Source organism: Petromyzon marinus, chromosome 38 (genome assembly GCF_048934315.1).
Source record: "Petromyzon marinus isolate PM22_M1 ecotype Great Lakes invasive population chromosome 38, UKy_Petmar_22M1.pri1.0, whole genome shotgun sequence".
Lineage (NCBI taxonomy): Eukaryota > Metazoa > Chordata > Hyperoartia > Petromyzontiformes > Petromyzontidae > Petromyzon > Petromyzon marinus.
Window position 1 is genome coordinate 8,326,822 of NC_133704.1, and position 14,799 is coordinate 8,341,620.

The 14,799-nt window shown below is 54.1% G+C and overlaps 1 protein-coding gene across 3 annotated transcripts in view; it reads left to right on the forward strand.

The window, feature by feature from the left end:
• LOC116950171 (rabphilin-3A-like) overlaps positions 1 to 14,799 on the forward strand; it is a 56,486-nt gene that overhangs the window by 38,937 nt on the left and 2,750 nt on the right. For all 3 annotated transcript variants that reach the window (XM_032967717.2, XM_032967716.2, XM_032967718.2), the window contains 8 exons: positions 541 to 726; positions 9,776 to 9,952; positions 10,446 to 10,525; positions 11,552 to 11,626; positions 12,741 to 12,850; positions 13,232 to 13,358; positions 13,916 to 14,079; positions 14,537 to 14,618. In XM_032967717.2, coding sequence (XP_032823608.2) covers positions 541 to 726; positions 9,776 to 9,952; positions 10,446 to 10,525; positions 11,552 to 11,626; positions 12,741 to 12,850; positions 13,232 to 13,358; positions 13,916 to 14,079; positions 14,537 to 14,618 — 1,001 coding nt within the window. The remainder of the gene's footprint in view (positions 1 to 540; positions 727 to 9,775; positions 9,953 to 10,445; positions 10,526 to 11,551; positions 11,627 to 12,740; positions 12,851 to 13,231; positions 13,359 to 13,915; positions 14,080 to 14,536; positions 14,619 to 14,799) is intronic.

Here is a 14,799-nt window from a genome sequence, read left to right on the forward strand (position 1 = left end):
AACAAACGAGTCTTGAGATTCGCATAGGGGATGGGGGGGAAGGGCATTGTTCATCTTGTTGTCCTTCCCCCGCACCTCCGGTTAGCACGGTTGGCTACGTTTGGTGCGAAAGAAGTTCAACATCTTTGTCGGTTGCTCCCAAGCCATTGTTGGAAATTCCATGGCTCTATGGCAGGGGGCCTGCTGTGGTTGGTAGAGACGACAACTGTTGATGGGTAACTCCAAGGATCAGCAATTCATTTTATCTACCCACAAAAATGTGACCGAAGGAGTTATAACCCCCTAACGGGGTCGATCGAATGAGGTCTAGGGAGAACCAGTGCCGGCTCGCTACGCTAGAGAACCCGGTTCAATCACAGGCAGCAGCTGCTGAAACCCGGATACGAACCCCCGGGGATCTCGGCGGTTACCGGCTCCACACCCCCCCCCCATTTAGCGCGGTCGGGTACGCACGGTGCGAAAGAAGTTCGGCGTACATGCGTTACATGAACAGCTTGAACCGTGACCCTTGACTCGAAACCCTTGACCTTTGGTGCCCAGCGAGCAGCGACGGAGCGTGGCCGGCGGGGTCGACGGGCGGCAAGCTGGAGGGCGCGCTGGGCGCGCTGGGCAGCCGGGGCAGCGTGGGGAGCGGCGGGGGCGGAGGCGCCGGCGGGTTTGGGGGAGCGACGAGCGCCACCGAGAGCTGCCAGGGCGACGCTGCCGGCGACAGCGACGCGAGCCGGGGTTAGTGGGCGCGCGGGCAGCGGCAGCGGCAGCGGCAGCCCCGCGTCTCTCGCGCACGCACGCATGCACGCATCCATGCACGGCGGTACGGCGATACCACGGCATATCGATCGGTGCGAAAGAAGTTCAACATGCATACATATCGTACGCAATATATATGTAAAGCCCACGATACTCGCACAATCTGGTTTGTAGAATGTCGTTGTGTCGCCGCTCATTAAGTACGATCGTAACCGTTGCAGATTATGGATTATGACGTCGCTGTAGGACAACCGCAGGGTTTACGTGGAACATTTGTGCTGCTGCTGCTACAGAGCCCCTCCGTACAACGTTACCTCCCGGGGGGGTGTAACAATCCCCCCCGCCCCTGCCCTCCCCGCCCTCCACAGCGATTCGGTACGAATTGTTGCCACAAAATAAACGTTATACGTTGCCTCAACAATGTTGGCCCAACAGCCCCAAGGGTTCCAACCCCACGCTTACTGGGCATTAATTTAACAAAGTGGGTGCATGAATGTAGAAGGCCTTCACCAGAGGCTGCAGGGGGTCGCGTTTGACATCGGTACGAAATCCAAATCCGAAACTCGTCGATTCTCACGTTACACGGGCATGCGATCACATGCTCGAGAATCGATGCTTTTCCATTCCGCATTTAGAATGAGCGTCGCGCGTTTAGAGTATTTGCTTGCGATACATGTCCACGTGGAGAGCCACTTCGTTGAGCGGCCATTTGTGATAGCCAGGTCGCTTCTGAAAAAGAGCTTTATAGCTCAGTTGGGCCTTACCTGCTAAAATTTAGATATTACTTGATCACTCGGTGCGTCGTTACACTGTCACATATGCCACTATAGGGGCCGTCCATGAATGACGTCACGCACCTGGGGGGGGGGGGTCAGACATTTGTGACGTCACATCAAAATGCGCAACTTTAAATAAATATAGACAACACGTTCTACTTAATTAAATAGACTTTTTAATAAATGTTTTCTCCGACAACATCAGAGTGCAGCGCCACATTAAATACGCACTACAATGACAATAGTTTAAAGCGATTTGAAGCATGTTTTATATATTTTTTGGGGGGGGGGGGGCAGAGCTTTGTGACGTCATATTTGAGGGGGGGGTCTTACTTTTTGTGACGCCGTGTGACGAAGGGGTGGGGGGGGGGTCAAAAATCCTCCAAAATCGCGTGACGTCATTTATGGACGGCCCCTTATCACTTTAGCCAAATCCAACCGAGGCAAGGCAGGTCAATGTTTTTTGGAATTTGCGGCTTTGTAAGCAAAAAAAAAAAGAACTAACGAACGCTCGTAACTGTGGTGTAACGTTTCAGTGTCAAGTGCCAAAGAGACTCTTTATGAATTGTTCCGTCGACTGCCTCAGCCCGTCGACTGCGGTTTCCCGACTTTGGTCTTCGTGGTATAAATAGTAAAGCGCGCAGTGCGTTTACAGCGATAGGTGCTGCGTTAGTTTACAGTCGTTTTTAAAAGTTTTCAAATATAGCGATCGTCGGTGTGTCGGTTCGACCAGCGGTGGTGCTTTCGCCCACGCGGATTTCAAGTGGCCGACACTGCGACAAGACTTGCCGCAAACCCCCCCCCCCCCCCCGCCAAAAAAAACAAATGGAACAGAAAGGGAACGCGCGCTGTAGCTCGCCCGTCGCCGCGTGTCGTTCAGCGCGACGTCCGACGTTTCGCTCCGGCCCACAATGCACGTCGGAGGGGCTAGCTGCAGCGCAACCGCGTGAACCTCACACAGGCTTAGCAACACGCACGGGCCTAGCGTGCAAATAGAACGCACGCCCCGTAGGTTTTGAAGCCGAGCGGCGTTTCGCGATTCAGCTGCGGCGTTTCATCGTCCATAATGATCGGCCATTGGCTCTATCCACTGCTGGATGAAGGCCTTCCCCAAGTCGTGGCCATCAATCACAGTCTCGCGCTGCATCTAGCCCCATAAACAAAGATGGCTGCTTTTTTCACTGGCACATGCGAGCCGTTCCCGAGCCAGCTCGGCGCAGCTTAAGAGGCGGCCGGGTTGTTTTTTTTTTTCCTTCCCACCGTGGTGACGCTGCGTCCTCATCAATGAATGCATCGTTAGCCCCGCCCCTGGCCCAGCTTGGCCCCGCTTGGCCCCACTTGGCCCCGCAGTAGAATCGTTACGTCTTGTGATGTCGGCGTAGCGCGGTTTTGTCACACCTCGGCTCATGTCAAAACCTCCGCACTGGCTGGGCTTCCGATGTGCCAGTGGAAAAATGGTACGAGTTGCAGGCGACTGAGAGCCCTGGCTCAGGCCATGCTAACATTGGCCGGGGGGGGGGGGATGGGAGGGGTTAAAAAAAAATGTTGACCTTACTTCACCGTGCAGGCCGGTGTGGGTGCGGCGAGTTAGTTTTTGTTTTGGTTTGAGCAAAGTATTTGTTTGGTAATTTGGCGGTTTTTCTGTTTTAATTTTCCGCTCGAGTTTCCAAAAGCTGTCTATGCACAGAGAAAGAACACTCCTCCTCGGGCTCGATCCATCTCTTCTAGCAGGCACGTCTACCGTAACACCGCCCTGCACGCAACGTCTCTCTCTCTCTCTTGCCGCGTTGATGATTTCGTCGTTGTGTGTTTTAATTTGCGCGCGCCGCAAATGCGCTGCTGGGCGGGGGGGGGGGGGGACCCTGGCTTCGAAATGATTTATTTGGCCAACAATAACAAGGGGAGAGGGTTGTTGGTGCGTTCTGGAATTGAGATAGCTCACGGTAAAGCCATGCTCCTCCCAACCACATTGGAATCCACGGTGATTCTTCATAATTCACTCGTTGGCCATCCGCTTTGCCTGCCTTACCTCTCAGAGGCGCGGGGCCGAAGGAACAAATCGCCCGGCCTGTGCCCAATCTGGAAAGCTGAGCGGGGCTGAGAGGCCTCGATATAGCACTCCAATGGGTGGCCAGTCCATGCATAAAAAAGCATGCGTCAAAAGGCTGCTCTGCTTCTTGCCCTCACCAACCCAGCACTAACCGCCACGGTGAAGTATGGTTAAGTAACCACCCCCTCACACCCCCCTCCCCCCACGAGCTGCCAAGGCGTGGGAAGATTTCGCGTTCGGCAGCGGACTTACAAGGGGGGGTTGTGTGCACGATGTGCACACAACCCCCCCAGCTCCCAACAAAAAACCCCGATGTCTCTAGGACCGATTGGCGCTCTCCGTGGGGGTTATGGAGTTGTTGTTTTTTACCAGGACATCCCCTCCCACCCCTACCCCCCCTACCCCCAGCGCGTCTTCCCTGCGCGCGCAAACGCTGGCTGCTGCACGGCCTTGCCTTCTTCATTCTCACTGCCTTAATAACAACGCCAACAACAATAATAACAATAATACTAATCCTTGATGATGCCATTGATAGACTGGTTGGAAAATTGCCGTCTCTCGCCTGCCCTTGTTTGCTATCGCGTTGATTTCGCACGAGCGCGCTCTCCGTGTGCCGCTGCCGCTGCCAATGTGAATCGCGAGCCGTCGCCACGCTCCTAACACGGTGAGGGCTTCACAAACTCGAGTCCTCATGGCCCAGCCACGATGCTACATCTTTCCGCATTTACCAACTTACTCCCCGCGTGCTCCCCCCCCCCCCCCTTCAGTCAAATTAACTCGTCTCACACTGCCACAGTGCCCGATGATTGTTCAAACGCGTCCAAATGTGGTGCGCGCTAACCAATTAACGCTGCGTTGCGTGCGCACGCAGACACACGTGGACACGTGTTTAGATGTTTATGCATCCATGTTGGACTTCTTTTGCACTCTACGTAGCCAACCGTGCTAATCGGAGGTGCGGGGGGAGGACAACACGCTTAACACAAAAGGCTGTTCTAAATAAAATTAGTTTTTTAGTCTGGATTTTTTAAAAGTGCATATAGCTCCCGTGGCTTCCTGATATCGGAAGGAAGAGCGTTCCAGACTGCCGCAGAAGCGACAGACCGTACGCAGAGATCTCAAATCTTCATTTGCATTGTGCCCTGGACGCAGAGAGAGTGTTTAATTGCTCGGCGTGTCACGTGGGACGAGTTCAACAATGATCGGGCACGTGCGGCAGCGTGGAACGGGTTAAAGCGGCACAGTATTTGAATGCGCGAGAAGTAAATTGGGAAAACGGGGAAAAGACGCAGCGTGGCGGCAGCGGCGGTGGCCCGCGAGGACTGGAGTTTGGGAAACCCTGTGAGTCTAGCCGCTTGCCCCACCGTCGATTTGTGTCGACGAGGAGATTTTTTTTTTTTAAATGTAGCGACGAGAATCGCTTCAACGGTGACCACGAGCGGCCCGCCGAAGGCCCAACCGCCCGCCGTCACTGACCGCGACGACGAGGCGGGTCCCGAACGAAGACGCAGGCCGAGATAATTTTTCACGCAAAAAACACGACACTCGTCAACAATACTCGTCAACAACAACACTGTGCGTGCGTGTTTGTGGTGGGGGGGGGGGGGGGGGGGGCCTTCGAAGAAAATCGCCGACGTTTCGGGTAACAAGTTCCCCCCCCCTTCGTTAAACATTGAGGGCCAAGCATTGCCAGGAAAGTACACGACCACAATTTGATTCGCCAGGTAGCGCCCACTGGGATTATTAGCCAAACGCCTGATGATGGCTCATCGAAGTGGCATTGCATCGTCAAATGTGGGTTATTTATAGTCGCAGCCAAGTTATCTAAATGCATGTTTTGAAACGGCGATTTTTATCTAAATATGTAATTTGTTTCGTTAAAGGCCACAATGTTGTTATGGACGGACGTGTTTTCGTATTTATTATCAACTGTGCTTTGTGCACCACTGCCAACGCAGCAAAGAGCACGCAGCATCGCCAAATGATTTAATTATCGAGATGATTCCGTTGCGGCGAGGAAAACCAAAAATAGCCATCCACTATTCCTGTAAATAAACATTTACCGAGTTTCACCGATTTGTCTGAGCTGATAATATTGGATGGGTGTAGGAATTGCTGCCTCAGGCGTTCTTCGTTATAAAGGCCCCCAGGCCACTGTAGGCCCCTGGTGGCCTTATTAAACCCCAATGGTTTCAAATGTTGTGGCGGTTCTCAAACTGATGATGTCTTATAGGCGAAAGTGCCCCCTCCCCCACACCACCACCACCACCTAAGATAATTATTAGTGAAGAAAACTTGCTCGGGTCGACCGCACTCTCGATCGAGAACGACAACAGTAGCGGTACTGCGCGTGAAAAATCCACCGACTGAAACACCACAGCTGGGTAACTTTCTGACCCCCCCCCCCCCTGCTGGACGTCTGTGAGAAAAATAAGAAAAAGAGCTTCACAGCTCATCGGATTTCTCCAGAATAAATAATCTAATTTTGACCTGAAGATTCAAATTGAAGGAATGAACACCGCGTCTCGGCTTTCTCTCTCTTGTCACTAATGCCCTGCGTTTGCTCTCTCGCTGGCTCTCTCTTTGGTGGCTTGTGTTCGGTTCATGCCTTTCCAATAAAAACTTCTTCCCCCACTCGGAAATTCCCCGCATGCGTTCTGGATTTGTGTGCGACGCCTCACTTTCGCTTGTGTCTCGCTACGCGGTTGGCTTCATGGGTTGCGGAGGGGGCGGGCGGGCGGGCGGTGAGCAGCGCTCCAGATAATCTGCGCAATCTGTGGGATTTATTGGGCGCCGTGGTGGCTACAGATGTTAACTACCTCGTCTGGTATACATGAGGTCGATCGGTGTCGATGCCGACCCCGACGCCTGCTGTATATTTGGAGTTTGGGTGTTCTCCCCGTGGTCGTGTGGATTTTTCTCTGGGCTCTTCCAGTTTTTTCCCTCCACATTGCTATGAAGTTCCACACGATGATGAGCCACTTCGTTGAGCTATCATTTGTGGCCAGGTCGCTTCTGAAAAAGAAGCTAATAGCTCAGTGCGCTTTACCTGGTAACATAAAAAAAAATTGTTTAGTTTTATTCGTATCGTTTGTTCAAGGAAATTCGTTTACCTTTTGCTATACTTTTCACTCCTATCGTGTTTTTGTACTGTTTGTTGTTGTAACGTTCTGACCCCGTGCCCCTACTGGACATCTCCGATTGGCACAATTGGCTGCGTACGGCGCGAAAGAAGTCCAACACACACACACGCACGTGTGGAAAAGAGCTTTATAGCTCATCGGATTTCACCCGCAGTATAAATATTTAGATCCGAAGCGAGTGACGTCACTGGAAATGACATCACTGTAAATGACGTAACTAGAAATGACGTCACTCGTTTTTTTACCGTCACTTCCGGGACTTTTCCCGCCAAGGGTGGTGGCCGCGTGGCAGGTTAAACGATGACAAAACGTAAATGATCCGTAAATAACGATCAGAAGTTGTACCTCCCAAAAATACAGATTGTACAAAAATTAAAATGGTCGTAATCTTGTCAAGTCACCTCAAAGCGCTGTACAATCGAAATATAAAAAAACGATTAAACAACTATATTGCATTATGCCGTATCTATGAAAAGCCGAAGCTTTAAATTTAAAACTCATCCCTGATGGGATTTTTTTTATTATCGCGCCCCAAAGGCCAGCAAACATTGACAAGTGACCAGAGCAACTAACAGCACCCGCGAAGGTGTAATACATGAGGAGTGAATTGAGCAAGGTTATTTATAATTGAGGCGATTATAATTGATCAAGGTAATAATCATGAGAACTCCTGGAATGGAGACGAGTGGAGGGAATTCCGGAGCGGAGGGGTGAGGTGACCGGCAGCGTGTTGAGAGTGGTTGGGTGGCTGGGTTGGTGAGTCCTACAGCAGCTAGAGGGTGAGTGAGAGTGTTTGTGACCTGGAGTGCGGTGAGAGGGTCAGTAGGTGGTATGACCTTCAGTGTGGTGACTGGGTGAGTGTTGTGACCTTCAGTGTGGTGACTGGGTGAGGGTTGTGACCAGCAGTGTTGTGACTGGGTGAGTGTTGTGACCTTCAGTGTGGTGACTGGGTGAGTGTTGTGACCAGCAGTGTGGTGGTGACTGGGTGAGTGTTGTGACCTTCAGTGTGGTGAGTGGGTGAGTGTTGTGACCAGCAGTGTGGTGAGTGAGTGGGTGAGCGTTGTGACCAGCAGTGTGGTGAGTGGGTGGGTGAGCGTTGTGACCAGTGAGTGAGTGGGTGAGAGTGTTGTGACCAGCAGTGTTGTGACCAGCAGTGTTGTGGTGGGTGAGTATTGTGACCTTCAGTATGGTGACTGGGTGAGTGTTGTGACCTTCAGTATGGTGACTGGGTGAGTGTTGTGACCAGCAGTGTTGTGAGTGAGTGTTGTGACCAGCAGTATTGTGAGTGAGTGGGTGAGTGTTGTGACCAGCAGTGTGGTGAGTGGGTGGGTGAGCGTTGTGACCAGCAGTGTGGTGAGTGGGTGGGTGAGCGTTGTGACCAGCAGTGTTGTGGTGAGTGGGTGAGCGTTGTGACCAGCAGTGTGGTGAGTGAGTGGGTGAGCGTTGTGACCTTCAGTATGGTGAGTGAGTGGGTGAGCGTTGTGACCAGCAGTGGAGTGAGTTGATAAACTCGCTCGGCTTTGTAACACTGCGCATTGTTTACAATTGTACCCAAGCTCCATACAATAATTTAAGCCGGCATAACCCCGTAAGTTAGATTACTCACGCCTTCGAGAAAAGCAGTGTTCACAATTTTTTTTTACTCCGCTGAAAGCTCGGCGCAATTTACGTAAAAAAATCGGCAGGCAAATGACGGCCCTCGGACACGAAACTTCATCTGGAGCGCTGCAAGTGGGAATTTGTTTGCTGGGCAACACGGCGGCGGTGGTGTTGTTGTTGTTTGTTATTCGTCTCACCCCCCCCCCCCCCCCGTCAAACGCGCCTCCCTCCCTGCGGGGACGATCGTGCGGGGACGATCGTGCGCCATCGCCCCCCCCCCCCCCCCCCGCGAGCTCCACGGCCGCCTGAATCGGAACCCCTCGACGCTTCGCAGCACGGCCGCGCTCGCGCGCGAACGCTTTTTGGCTTCCTGTGATCGTCTCTCTCGATTTTTCTCAAATCTCCTTCCTAAAAAAACGTTCCAATCGTTCGATCGGTGCCGCGTAGTCGTAAGAAGGAGAAGACGGCGACGGCGACGGCGACATTCTCAATCTGGAAACTCTTCGCAGAAATCACGACGCGAATGTTGTGCACCATGATCCATGATTCTCGACTGTCTAGAACACTAATCCCCAGTTCGAGCACGTGACACCTTCGCACGTCACGTGCAGCTTGAGAACCAACGTTCAAACGTCGCGCAGTTAGGATTCCTTCGGCAGCAGGTTTAGGGCTTCATTCCAGTTATGTTTATAAAGCATCAAAGTTCCCCGTGTAGTCTTAACAGACTGTTGGGGGTGAGTGCTGTTAACGAGTAGCGCCTTTGAAGGCCCACACGGCACACGAGGGGGTGGGTGACCTTTGTCTCCGCAGCGGCGGTGTTTACACACCGCACCGGGTACTCATTTCAGGCCGAGTCGGCCTAAGGGGAGGCTCAGGACCATTTCAGACAATCCTCACTGGCGTTGGCCGTGAGCGGGAATGGAGTTCGAGTGTGCCGGGTTCGTAGCGCTGCGTAGCGCTAACCGCCGCCGCACTACATACCCTCCGTGGAGATTTGAGAGCGGTCAGGTCCGGACTGCGCAACTCCCTTAGATTCTGGCAGAAGGACGGAAGCGATGCCAAGAAAATAAACTGAGAAACGGGAGCAAAGGGTTCAGGAGAGGTGAGGATGGAGAGGAAGAGGTGGATACATCAGGACCCTGCTGCTGCTGCTGTTGCTGCACGGAGGAGCGGCGTCTGTTTTCACAGCGGGCGGCCGTGAGAGGGGAGGGATTCAAGGTGGGGGTAGCCCACACACACAGGTCATGTGGTTTAGGGGAGGCTCGCGCTGATATGGATACAGAGATGTCTTACAAGACTACGATGGAGACTTGCGGTCCCCGTACCGAAGCGGAGGAGGTCTCATTAGTTCAAACCCCCCCAGGGCATTATGGTACTTCGGTGTTTGCGTGACGTGTGGTGGCGAGAGCCGGCGTGACGTTGCTCGCGCTGTGGGGTGCGGGGGGGGCGGTGGTTTGCAGAGGGGTCGCTGCGCTCGCGTCTCTCCCTCGCCCCCTCTGACACCTCGTCGTCACTGGCCACCTCGTCGCACGCCGACGACGACGTCGACCGCGCCTTTTCCGCCTTCGCTGCCACCACCGCCGCGACGCCGTCGCAGCAGCAGCAGCAGGCCGACCCAAACGACTCGGACGATGCCAGTGAGTCTCGGCCTTCTCGGCCTCCCTCCTTTCCGTTCCGCTCTCTCTCTCTCTCTGTTTCCCTCTGTTACAATCTGTGTTCCCCTCTCAGTACTCCTCTCCCGCTGTCCTTACATCTGTCTGCTTCCCTCTCTTCCCCCTCTTCCTTCTCTGCTCTCATCTCTGCGTCCCCGATCTGTGTTCAACTCTCCCTCCGTCTCCCTCCCTGTGTCCCCCTATCTCTCCTCTCCTCCGTTCCTCTCTCTGTGTTTCTGCCTCTGTTCTCTCCTGGTCTCATCTCTCTATTCTTCCCCCCCCCCCATTCCCCCCTCTCGACGCCGTTCCCCCGACTCTCGCAGCACCACCGCCCCCGCTGCCCGGTCTACCGATCGGTCGTCTCCGTGTGAGCGGAGGGGTTTGGTGAGCGAGGGAACTGTCGCCAGGAGGTTTTTTTGTGACGCTGGCGGTGCGTCGCGGTTCCGCCGCTGAACGTTCCGCTCCGCTCTCTCCGCAGCGACGCTCGGCTGCCTCGAGTTCAGTCTCCTCTACGACCAGACCGGCAACATGCTGCACTGCACGCTGCTCCGTGCCAGGGTAGGTGCACCTCTGTGGCCCACCCCCTCCATCGGCGTTCCTTCTCTGCTTGCGGTGCACGTGGTTATCGAGTGAGTGGTGAAGGCGGTGCAACTGCACCACTTGAGGTGGCGCAGTTTGGATGGTTCCAAAATTCTCTGTGCGGCCAGCAACAGCGAATCGTGCGTTAACCATGTGAGTTGGGGTTATGGAATCGTTAACTCGTACTAGCCATATAAATAAACCCGTACGTACTGCGTAAGTTGCGCTACACAAGGTGATACCAAATTCTGCTCGGGCCCATGGACTACAGGGGCGCCACAGTAACGAGATGTTAACTACTTCGCCCGGTATACAGGAGATTGTGGGTTTGACCGCGACACCTGCTGTGTAGTTGGAGTTTACATGTTCTTGTGTGGGGTCGTGTGGATTTTTCTCCGGGTCCTCCATTTTTTTTCCTCCACATTTAGAATCAACATCACCCGTTTAGAGTATTTCGCCACTATAAATGTCCACATGATGATAAGCCATCATTTGTGGCCAGGTCGCTTCTGTAAAAGAGCTACACAGCTCAGTGGGCTTTACCTCGTCAAATTAAAAAAAATAGTTCAGTTTACAGGGCCCATGACATCCGCACTGCACCACTGGCTCTGGCTACACACTGGGCGACCATTTAGAAACGGGCTGAATGACTCGAAGCATTTGAGTAAAAATTTGCCGCGTTTTTATTCCTACGTTACGTTCAATAGCTTGTGCCTACACGGCCCTCCTCGTACACACGCAACGTTGGTTCCAACTGTTGTAACCCCACGCCAACGTCGGCCCAACGTTTTTGAACGTTCACCGAGCTTTTGTCAATCCCACTGCTGGATGAGGGCCCTCCCCATGCCACGGTGGGTCATGAGGGATCATTTGCCCGTCCTCCGTCAACGGGGTGACGATCAGCGCGGATGGGAAAAGGCGCGGGGAGCATAGAAGGGCAGTACAACAATGGATTTTGTTGCATGGCCCTTGGCTCTCAACAATAAAGTTGCCCCCCCACCGCAGGGTCTAAAGAGGAGCCACTCAGGGGGGCACGCGGACCCCTACGTCAAGCTGCACCTCATGCCCGGAGCCAGCAAGGTGAGCCGGTGCCCCCCCCCCCCCAGTTCCCGCGCCCCCCCTCACCACCACCACCACCCCCGCGCTGCTGCCCCTAATACTGTTTAACACGTAGTATACTTTTGCGACCAATATTATCCGTAACAAAGGTTTTGTTATTTATTTTTTGGCTTGGATCGCGTCAATATAAAGGTGTCGTTGAACCCTGCCCGCCACCCAATTAGTAAAGGGTTTATCGCGTAAACAAAACATGCCAAGCAGATGCTACTCCGGCACGCACCCGGCGCGTTGGAGAGGAAACCCACAACATTCACAGTTCGAGTGCGGCATTTCGCTGGTGATGACAACGACCCGCTTCGTCGGGCGTATTCGCCAGAATTGTGAAGAAGTCTTCCTGTTTCGGTCTTTATCCTGTGTTTGAGTATTAAGACCGAAACACTCGTACAGTATTTGTTCCACCTACTCCCTGACATTCGGTAATATTCTCTCCGCTTCTAAGTATTTGTGACCATTTATAGTGACGTTTTTTTCACCTGTTACGAATTGTTGTCGTCGTCGTCGTTGTTTAATCGTCGTTGGCCAAACATCTTAATATAGGATCACAGAGCTTGGGGAAATTGTTGGCACTGTATAGCGCCGGCTCTGGTCGCCGTTCGGCTCGTCTGTGATGTCCCCCCACCCCTCTGAACCTCCGCGTTACAAAGTCTGCTACGGCAGCGTTGCGAGACGCAGCAGGAATGAACGACACTGATATTTGTAGGAATTCAACGTTAAGCGTCGCGTGGCATCACCGCCTGTCCTTACCCGACGGGGTCACGGCTTGCTGGTGCCGCTGTGGCCGTGAAGACAGATGCCTGGCTGGTGGTCTCTCCCTCACTCCTCTCTCTCTCTCCCTGCCTTTCTCTCCCTCACTCCTCTCTCTCTCTCCCTCCCTACCTCTCTAAAACGAAACTTTATTTTTTGCCAGGTAAAGCCCCCAACTGAGCGATAGCGTCATCACGTGGGCATTTATATAGCCGCCAAATACTCTTGAGCGCACGTTGATTCTGAACGTGGAGGGAAAAACCAAAGAGGGTGGGTGGCCCTTCCTGCCTGTCCCCATCGTGGATGTGTGCGGTGTGTGCTGCCCTCTCAGGCGAATAAGCTGCGCTCCAGGACGGTGAAGCACACACTGAACCCCGAGTGGAACGAGCGCCTCACGTACCACGGCATCACGGACGAGGACATCTTGAAGAAAACCTTACAGTACGGACGCACGCACGCAGCCACGCCCATCGTCGCTCGCAAATGACCGAAGATGCCCCCCTGTGTAGCCTCTGGCAGACTGTTGGGGGCAAGTGCTGTTGAGCAGTGGAACTAAAAAAGGGGCAGTGCATTATAATTTAATTGTGACACTCAGAAACACTTCGTCTAGCAGTGGATTGACCAAGGGGGCTGCAATATAATTCCAATAATTTCGACGCAAATGTTGATAACCTCTTTTTCTTCCAATCGTAGCTTGTGATCACTGCCCCCCCCCCCTCCCCCCCTCCCTCCACACAGCCGCCGACAGAGGCGGTTATTCACCGTTGCGGTTCGTTTTTTTTTTTGTTGTCTTCCCGATTCTCTGCGGCATTCCTGCGCCAGGGTCTCGGTGTTCGACCAGGATCGGATCGGTCACAACGAGTTCATTGGCGAGACGCGCGTCGCCCTGCGCCGGCTCAGCCCCCAGCAGGCCAAGAGCTACAACGTGTGCCTGGAGAAGCGCCTCCCTGTGAGTGCCAGGGTTCCATCGCCGCTCCCCTCGTCCTTCCTTCCTTCACGTTCGCCGTCAAGTCGTCGCTCTTGATGCGTTTCCTTTTCAGCGCATAGGGCTCTTTGCGGCCGGCGTTGCGATTCGTTGTTTATTTTGTTGGGGGTGGAGGGGCGGGGGGGGCGGCACGTAAAGTGATCTCGGCCCAATTTGTGTCGCTAAAAACCTTTAGAAACGGAATCTACCCAGACCTCTGAAAGTCCATCATTTCAATAGCATTGACTCGGATCAAGCAAAACTCTGGACCGATTTTGTCACCGTCACTGTTTGAATCGACGCTGGTGAAATTGCCAGAAGTTATAGGCAAAGACCCTCTGTTTAAGACATTGGCCTTAATTGGATTCGCACGGTTGGCTACGTACGGCCGCGAAAGAAATTCAACATACGTACGCACATAACGCATAATAATAATAATAATGGTGACATAATCTCCGTTGAACAACCTGAGAATCTAACGCGTGTTGCAAATCCGTCGCAGAATCCATGCGCGTTTATTTTCTCTCCTCGTTTTCCCGCAGACGGAGCGGGAGGCGGGGGAGCCGTCAGCGCAGCGGGAGCGCGGCCGCGTGCTGCTCGCGCTGCTCTACAGCAGCCAGCGCGGCGGCCTCGTCGTGTCCGTGATGCGCTGCGCTCACCTCGCCTCCATGGACTCCAACGGCTACTCGGACCCCTTCGTCAAGATGTGAGCACCCGCGCCCGTCACCCCGCGTCGTCTCCCCGTGTCTCCCACGCCCGCCTCCCCCGTCACCCCGTGCCTCTCCGCGTCTCCACGCGTCTCCCACACCCACCCCATCACGCTGCGTCTCCCACCCCTAATGTGAGCCGTCACCCCCGTCTCGCCCGTTTTCATCCCCGTGTCTCCCACACTCACAACGTCTCCCAGTCACCTCGCTTCACCGGTCATCATTTAAGGTGAAGGATTTGCATGAACAGGGCCCTTTACTTAATGCCTCGGCAACTTGAGGCGCCTTACATCTCATCTCAACCGTACGCCAGTCTAGTCGAGAGGGGACTCCCATTGGCAGCTGTCCCTGTGCGGCCCAGTTTGTGCCCGCCGCTCCTCACGCGAGCCGCCCGCTTACACCCCTGTATGCCGCACCCCCCCCCCCCCCCGCCCCCACGTGTTGTTCCGCGAGCAGACAGCTGAACCCCGACTCCGGGAAGAAGTTCAAATTCAAGACCGCGGTGAAAAAGAAGTGCCTCAACCCAGAGTTTAACGAGGTGAGGGCCTCCCCCACACCAACAGGTTACGTAATCTCGCGCGTCTCACAAAACGAGGTCCCGGGACGCGAGGTGCTGCTGCCCGGTCTCGAGCGGTGGACGAACGAAGCGGCCGTTCGCTGGCGATGACCAGGTGACGGGTGCGCTGCTGCTGCTGCCTGCCTGCCTGGCTGCCAGAGTC